This window comes from Scomber japonicus, chromosome 6 (genome assembly GCF_027409825.1).
Source record: "Scomber japonicus isolate fScoJap1 chromosome 6, fScoJap1.pri, whole genome shotgun sequence".
Classification (NCBI taxonomy): domain Eukaryota; kingdom Metazoa; phylum Chordata; class Actinopteri; order Scombriformes; family Scombridae; genus Scomber; species Scomber japonicus.
The window spans coordinates 1,839,594-1,848,991 of record NC_070583.1 but is presented as its reverse complement, the minus strand read 5'-3'; the positions used below and the strand labels follow the sequence as shown (position 1 = coordinate 1,848,991).

The 9,398-nt window shown below is 35.8% G+C and overlaps 1 protein-coding gene across 2 annotated transcripts in view; it reads left to right on the top strand.

Annotated features, from left to right (window-relative positions):
- Positions 1 to 3,983: 3,983 nt before the first annotated feature.
- ngef (neuronal guanine nucleotide exchange factor) overlaps positions 3,984 to 9,398 on the top strand; it is an 82,774-nt gene continuing 77,359 nt past the window's right edge. For both annotated transcript variants that reach the window (XM_053320723.1, XM_053320722.1), the window contains exons 1-2: positions 3,984 to 4,373; positions 7,841 to 7,946. In XM_053320723.1, the coding sequence (XP_053176698.1) occupies positions 4,157 to 4,373; positions 7,841 to 7,946 (323 nt within the window). In that variant the 5' untranslated portion in view covers positions 3,984 to 4,156. The remainder of the gene's footprint in view (positions 4,374 to 7,840; positions 7,947 to 9,398) is intronic.

Below are 9,398 nucleotides of genomic sequence, written 5' to 3'. Positions count from 1 at the left end.
TCTAGGGATTACTATTGTAAGAAATAAGGAACATTTTAATTTGATTATCGACCAGACAAGGAAAAAGCTTAATCAATGGCTGGAGAGAGATTCATCTTGTTTTGGCAATATTATAAACAACCCTGATTTTTCTCTGTCCTGGAAAGATGTACTGTTTGGCTTCCACGACAACAATAGTAAGAAACATAAGAATTATAACTAATTAATTTGTTGATCATTTTAGGAGAATATCATTTACACAAAGCTAAATTTCGTCATTCTAAATCTAAACCACTATTTGTGGCTTTTAAAAAGAAACCAAACGGTACATTAAAGCCATTTCAGATTAAAATAATAAGAAAGCTATTAAAACTTTTAATTTATGCTCTTTATTTGATGTTTTTATTTGAAAACTCCCCTGGTTCTTTTCTTGAACTGTGTACGTACTAATGACTTCGTCTATATGTTGTTTGTGCTCAATAAAGATTTATTGAGGGAAAATGTATTGTAAGAGCTGGATAGGGTGCCGACCAGTGGCTACTCGTGATATTACAGTGAAATATCCCTCTGTCATTGAAACAAACCCGGAAGCTAGAAACTTTTTTTTTTTAACTTTCTTTATTTACAACAAAGATGTAAACTGTCATACAAAAGAAAAAAAAACAGTACAACTTTGTACAGACTGGAGGAGTCCAAAGTCCATTCATTTTTAGTCCTTCCAAAGTTCAGTTGTCTACTACTAAAAAAATATATCGTAAGTCTGTGTAGCTTTTTTGTTTTTTACATGTTCAATTAAGATGTCATACCGCTTCAAATCAATTAAAACAGGGTTTTGTGTCTGAACATTAAACATTTACATTTGTGTAGCCTATGTGAAATTTACCAAAAATGATCAGAAGCTGAATTATGTCATATTGCTTTCCATCACATAAAAGACAAAAAACAACATATCAGTTTGAATGGGGACAGTGAAAAACAAATGAAATATCTATATCTATCTAAATCACTAAAACACAGGCGTAGTTCATATTTAGTATTCGACTTCTATAAAAAAAAATTCGATGTAGCATTTTGAATGACACTTCTTTTATGTTAGTAGGCCTAATAGATAGTAACAGAATGCAACAAGTCTTTTTCTGCCGTATTGCTCATGATAGAGGACCAAAAGAACCTTGCTGCAGGCAGTGTAACACAGACCAAATCATTTCTGATGTGTCTGTTACTGCAAGGTTTATTCTGAATATTATTATATCCAATAAAAAGTTGTTTTGATTTAATAATGTTTATTTCTGTGTGGTTACAATTCTTTAAAACTTGAAGAGAACTCATGGGAATTGCAATACAAAATTAATAGCATATTTTTTGGGTGTCACCGGTATTTTACGTTTTTGAAGAAATTCTGGATATGACAGTGACACATCATATTTGTTTATCAATGAAACGACTAGCAATATTCCACTGTCAAGTCATGAATGATAAAACAGGGATCTATTTTTGTATAAAATATGCCAATGGGGGGGAAGTTAGCCAATTTTGTCAACAGAAAAATAGATTCTAACAAACAATCAAGGTCACAAGTGTAATTAAATACATATGCAGGGGATTCTTTATAAATTCTATAATCTATTTATCTTAAAAATAATTATTCAAGATATTAAAATCTAAGACCTCAATACCACCTTGTTCTCTACTAACTATAATAATTTCTTCTTTTAAGATAAAAAAGAAGAGTTTTTTGCATCATATCTAACTTCTTAGTAACATTTGTGGGGACACAGTGATAATGAAACATAGACATTGTTTAGGTAACTAACAGAAAGAAAAATGGAAATACTGGACAACATTGACGAATACTGCAATGAATGATAAATCTTCCTAATGTACCATTACAGAACTGGAACAGTCAAATAGAGTCTGGATTGCACTTTGAAAGTATTTCCCAAAAACCAAAAAAGGAAAAGGCATTCAAAATAAACTCATGTTTGATCATGTCAAAAGCCTTGTAAAAGTCAATGAACATATAACACTTTCATCAGATATTAGATTATTATAATCTGTCATATCCAGTATCAAACCAATGTTATTGCTAACATAAAACCGAACTAGCATAAAACCAAACTATTCATCTATTATTTGATTTAATCCTTGTTTTAATCTCTTAGAAAAATAAAGCAAATAATTTACTAGCATTGTTAAGTAGGCTAAGATGTTTCCAATTTTCAGTGTGAAGTCTGTCTTTCTTTGGTTTTGGAATTAATGTAATTACTCATTGCTTTAACAGAGTAGGACGTTTACCTACATTTTGAATATTAAAATCTGGCTTTCATGTAATTTTCTGTCAGACATTCACACTGTCATGACCTCCTACGGGGATCGCGACCGGCAGAGAGGGAGGGGATGCAATCGCTTTCCTACAAGACATGCTGCCAAAATGGCCCTCGCTCGGCGACACCAAGATTCAGAAACTGTACACTAGGAAATGGCTGGAATACTTTCAGGATGTGGTCCCGTTAGAACTGTCTACAGCACGGGTGAACAAAGCCAAAAGTTCTACACTGGACTCATGGAAGAGCCGCTTCGGCTATAATGGGCCTGATCAGTTCAGAGTAAAGGAACCCAGTAAGATTGAGGGGAGGGAGGGGGGATGCCACCAGGGGGAGGGAGCTAGGGAGGGAGGGGTATGTTGTAAATGTTTATATTATTTGACCTTGTCATGTGAAACTTAAATTTCAATAAAACAAGCAAAAAAAAAGTGGCAAACATCAAAACTTTCTTGAATGTTCATGAAATTTGATGAGAACATTGCTCTTATCATCCAGGAAATATAATTCAGGAAATATGACTTTTGAAGTGGCTAATCTGATATTATTGATATATTATCTGATATATATTTAAAATTCACTTCAAATTCACAATTGCAATTATTTTTTGCAACGTGAAGCCATTGACAGGCATTGTAATTTAACAACCTACTCCTAGAGAATTAACCTGAACATCTTCCAAAGACTCTTAAAAGTCAATTGCGATGCTTTCGCATTTTCATGGAAAATAAACAAAACAAACAAAAAAACCAGAGCAAAGCCCAAAGTTTTCATACATATTTTCATTTTTATGTTTTGCCAATTTAATCAAATAATTGAGTTAATTGATGATACATGGACCCCCCATTTTCCCTAAGTTAATTCATCATGCACTATAGGGTATTTCAAGGAAATTATGGAAAATTGTATTACTATTTGCATTTCACATTTGAAGAAGGCATCTGTGTCATCCTAAACCTGACTGGACCGATACAAACAAAATGTTCTGTAATTACAGAAAATGCTCTCAGCCTCTGTAGGTTGTTACTTTGATTTCAGAACTTGGTATTGGTGAAAGGTTACACTTGCAGTGTGAAAAAGGAGAAAGTGAACTTTAAACTCTTATTGTCAGCTGACCAGAGAGAAAATGACTGTATGGGGCCCTGGCTCAACAGGATCAGAAACATTACACACAGTACTTTAACACACACTTCCATGCAAGAAAATAGAGTACATTACCTACAAAATGCTTACTGTATTATTGTAATTTGTTCTCAATTTTAACCTGAACATTTTTAACTTTTACTTGAAAGCCCTATAGTGAGGACATTGACAGATTCTGAAAAGGGATCAGAGAAAAGTGAACAGACTGTAGTGAGTCAGTAGGTAGCTTTTCAGGTTTCACAACAGAATTTTAGAGCAGAGAGACAGGCTCGTCAGGCCAAGTTCAGTTCAGGAATGTTAGCACGTAACAGGGTGGTGTAGAGAGAACAACAGAGGGAGGGAGCCGAACATAGGTGGGACAAAGTGCAGTGGAGAGAAAGAGTCATAAATGCAGTCATAATTACAGCTCTAGGCAGAAATAAGCTATACACTCTCCTTGTTCCACAGGCTACCAGTGTACTGACAACACGGATAGGAGGAAGAGGGCCTTTCTCTGTTCTCTGAGTTGTTGTTTTTCCACATTGTTTACTACCTCAGCTTTAGTCCATAAGACAGCAGTCTTTCTTTGGATTTATTTTTCACCAAAACTTCTCATTTCTAGGCATGGATTTGCTCCTGGATTCTGGCTAATTATGACTGACTTTCTCCCAGTTTCCTCAAAGTGTAACACAATTCCCTAACTTTTTTTTTTAAAGGACTGGGAATCATTTACTATGTCTGTGACTGCCCTGTTTAGGGGCAAGTGGGGGCCGAAGTCACAGGAAACCCCAGAGAAGCATGCAGCAGCAGCTGTGGTTCAACAAAGCTATGAGTTGGATGATGATGAGGATGACTCCAAGTTTGGTTTCAGCAGAGAGCCTATCCGCAGGAACTCCCGGTTTTACCGCTCAGTGAGGAAGAAGAGGCCTGTCTCCTCTGAGAACTCTGAAAGTAAGAAACCATCCGGCCTCTGCTGTACTTGCAATGTAACATTTTATTTCTACTGTGCCTCAAATTGGAGGGACTCAGGCTTGTGCAAATTCAAACATGTTTGGACTTCAACTGAATGCATAGGCAACATTAACAGACTTCTTGGAGAGCATCACACTGCTGCATCCTGATTAGGAATACAGATCTCTCCCTGCTGTGGTAATGGATTCTATGTATATTCTGTATATTGTTGCTTTATATTATATATTTGATGCAGTGTTTACTATTAAGTAATGTGGAACAAAGGCTTGGTAGTCCTATCCCTCAATAGAAATCTTTATGAAAACAACCTGAGAAACTGGTTCTGTTTGAACAACACAATAGTCTGAGTAATACTTGTACTTTCCACATCAACGTCTGCCCTCATCATCAAAACATTGTCTGAAGTTAGAATGTTCAAAAGAAACAACATACTTGATATCCTGTTGAGTCAGTATCTGAAATAATTTGCAAGGTTGTCCCGAGATTGTTGCTGAGAGCTTTAACTGAGAAACAGTTTTGTACTTACAGATCAGTTGCTGTTGTTCTCTATAGGAATGAATCATTCATAGAGCCACAGTTAAACTTAGACTTTGCCCAGCATATGGGATAGGCCTCAAAGGGAGGAATACAAGTGATTACTTAAAAAGTAAAACAAATTCATAAATGAAGTCATAAAACACACACACACACACACACACACACACACACACACACACGAGTGTGACATACAGTCTAGTCGGAAGACTAGAAAAGTACAGTCCATTTACCATAAGCATGTTGTTTTGTGTGTACATTATACTTCAATACATTAATTAATTTATACAACAAAAGTGAAAAAGACAAATGTCATCAAAAGTAAATATTTCTATTATATGTCTATGTCTATGACAATATTATTTTAATAATTATTGATTTTTTTAGTATTGATAATGATAATTCATATTTTTCATACATCCTCACTTCATGGGTACTTTTCTGAGCAAAGTCTGATGAAATCTGCACCCCAAGCATACTTTATGGAAGTCTGCGACTTGATGAATTGTAGGTTTGGACAGCCCTCAGTACTCACAGACTTCCTTGGAATGCCCCAATATGGGCATGTAGATGGCTTCAGGCCTCTTATCCAGCATGTGAAATTTGGGACTGAGTGGACGGTGTAAAGTCAATTTACAACAATTTCATAACATACATGCAAATTTGCTGAATTACCACACCATTTATTGAAATCTCAAAAGCTGCTTAATTTTACATTGTGAAGTTCTTGAGATTTCCCTGATCAAATATGAGATGTATCTGGTTAGCCTACTAGGCAGAGATCATGAAAGTGCAGCACCTGTAACTACCTGTTGCCAGTAAGTGGTGCTATGATGACTATGATTCAATAATGACCTTTAACTGTCTTCAGACCATGACTATCAACATGACATGAAATTTGTGAAAAATCTGATGATTTGGAGTTGTTGCACAAGTTTATTTTTTCATGGGGTTTTTGCTTTCATCCTGTCCCATTTGGTGTTATCCTATCCTTTTAGCTGGAGGATGCACTTTGAGTCAAAAAAACATAGCAGAGACTTGACAACAGTTGGACAGATCTTAGCAATAAAGACTTATCATTTCAACAACTTTAAAATATGTTTGGCCATTTGGATTCTTCCCTTCCAATATATGCATAACTATCTTCTGTTTTAAATAAGAACTTTAAAGAGGGAGCTGTGCATCTGGGCTTTCCCAAATTGTTTAAAGGCATAGTAATCTTAGGGCCTGATTTACTAAGATCCCAAATAGTGGGTACTAAATTCCATGCACGGTGCAATAGATTGCGCGTTTCGTTTGCGTGTGTTTTGCGGGTGATCTACTAAGAATAACTGCATAAATGAAAACAGGTGCAACAGGTGCAGACTGCAGTATTTAAATGAGGGTTTTGTGTGTCTTAATGGAGAATTTGGACGAGCAGAAAGGTGCAAGCGCAACATGAAATGTGATCAGGTTCTAGTGGAAAAGGTTAACAAATATATTAAGTTATAACAAAAAATAATATTACCAGAAAAACCCACATATGGGAGTGTATTAGTGACAAAATCAATGCTGTTAGTAAAACCAAAAATATTCCACTCCAAAATTATAACACAGGTGGAAAAACTCCATCCTGTGTGTATTCTATGCCTCTGCCTCTGTCTTCTCCTCTCCACAGTAACAGAAGTCATCTGTGAGCAGTACACAGCCAGTTAATACCTGCCCTTCAAACCTATTATTTATAGACTCAGTTACCATCAGAAAAATTACCTTCAGGTTTGATCAATCACAATGCGTGTCCTCCCTGTATTTTGCACACTGGGGTTGAAACTCCTCATATTACATATTCATTAAAGCAAACATACTAATGGACAGCGCGTATTATCTTACACAGTTGAAAGACGCAAACCTCAGTGCGCTGCGTTAGTAGATCAACTTGCATATTTTTTGTGGGTGATGTCAAGTTTGCACACATTTTTACACACGCAGACCTTTAGTAAATCAGGCCCTCAGTGTATGTAAACTTTTTACTTTGAAGAAAGTAATAAAAAATTGTCTAAAAAATTCTCTCATTATTCTGGCATTTAGCAAATATAAATATTTTTTGTAACCCTAATTGCCCTTAGACAGGAAAGGTTTCATCTGATATAAAGTCAGACAGTGAGAAAAAAAAGGTTATATATCTTTTTATACAGTGTATGTAAACTGGTTTCAACTGTATATATTATATGTGCATAATTCAACTGCAAGTATGTGAATGTGACTATGTGTAAGAGCGGGGCATGTGTTAGGACACAACATAGTGTGTCAACGCCTTAACAAAAATACAGTATCAGTCGGTTCAACAGTCAAAAATTACATTCCCTGCATATAAAAGTGTTGAAATGACAAAGCCCTCAAGCAAATGTAGTAATTACAACTCTTGTCCTAACAGAGCAAATGAGGGAACAGTGTGAAGTTGTTACAGATGCATAGAGTCTGCAGAGGGACCCAACCATAATAAAGTAGGAGCATTAGTTTTAACCCAAGCCATATACTTTTCATAAGTCCAAAATCATGTTAGCCTAAACTTATCCAATCCAAAATATTATATGATGTTGACAAATAATGTTGTCCTATTAATAGTGGCATCAAACCACAAAATGCTTAAATGTGTTATTCCGGTGTGCAATTAGGAAAATGTTTTTGAAAACACAATGTCACTGAATATCTCATGCTTTCAGTATCAACGTTAAACTTGCCAAATATGTTCATTAACATCTACGTTGACTCCATATTCCGACTGTGTGTGTGTGTGTGTGTGTGTGTGTGTGCATACAGAATGTGTATGTGCCTACCAGTGTCTGCAACAAGTGATTGAAAATTCTTTACTACTGTATCTGATTATGGGGATTTCTGATTGTTTCTCTGTCTATCCCTTTCCCTCTGTCCAGGTTCTACAAGGCTTGGTTTGGATCACAGTCCCCCAAACAGAGTAGTAGGTTCCTCCTCTGATGCTAGTTTACCCCAAAAATCCCCTTTATTGCTTGGGGCTAGACGGTGAGTGAACATGCCTTCACTTCCCAACCCTACCACTGAACACACATGCCCAAACACAAATACAGTAAAGCACATACAGTGCTTGAGTGACCATCATTTTCTTTTTAGCTGACAGACCAGCACCTGATTGAAGATACTGGCTGTGCCTGGGGAGTTCTGTTTACTCACATACAGTGCTTGTTTAAATACTGCACACACGCACACATGCTATTGTTACACATCAAACATTGTACTTTGTACACCAGTCTCCATAAAGGTTAATTGATTAATAAGTGATTGCTACAGATTCCAGTTTGTGTGTGTCCAGTGTTGTCCTGTCCTGCCATTTTTTCCATCCAGCACACATCTACTCCCTAAAGCGCTGGCCTTTACAATCTTATTTTGTTTTGATATTTTTGCATAATAATTCGTTAAAAATAAGTTAGTCTTAAGATTATTTTATATCTGCCATGAGGATGTGCTAAACATATTCAAACATAGTCATCACTGATAAAACACTACCATTTTTTTCATGTATTATTCAATTGCAAATATGGGTCGTACATCTATGCATAAACACGGACTTTCTCTGTAAGTGGCATAACAATACAAATACAACTTTAAATGACAGTGTTGAGCAAATATATATATGTTTGAGTATGTACAAAATAAATACTGGAATATTTTGTAATTGGAAGCATTTGGCCCCTGGGGTCATTTTTTCCCCTTCTTTAATAAATTTAGAAAACTAAAGCTAAACCAGAGATACAAGCTTGTTGTCTGTTGTTTGTTTGTTATGGGACAGCATGATCTTAAGACTGAGATATGGAATGTAGCCCATTAAAAAACAAGTCCACACAGCTGCTCAGTATAGTATGCATTATACTGAAATTATTCTTGGTCCCCAAATCCACAACCCTCATTCTGTGCTAAAATGCATTTCAAAGTTCAACTAAACTGAGTCAGTAAATTCTCAGATACATTCTGTTTAGAATAAATTCCCACTAACATGAATTAACTGGTTGTAAACCATTAGTTCCTAATCAAATTTCATAGAGTAGCTAATGATTAGTTAATTGAGAATGGATTGAGGAATTAATCAGAACAGCACAATTCTTAAGCACTTTATTTATCATATTCAGACCACATATATATTAACATTCACTTCCATGTCATACTCATATAGCATTGGTGACACTGATGCCTTCGGAATAAATATAATAAACAGAGTGTGTAACAGTGTTGGCATTAACACCTAACACAAATTGCTTTCACAATGACCTCATACGACCCATGTATGAGACAAAGGCAGGCCTGCATGTAGTCATAAAGCCTAACTGCAGTCTGATAACAAAGAAATTGTGCCAAGACTAACAAAATGAGTCCAACATAGCTTTCTTTCCCACCAATCCTTTGCTCAACGCACACCCAGGTACAAAATCTGTCATAACTCTCAGCTCCCATTGCATGAGA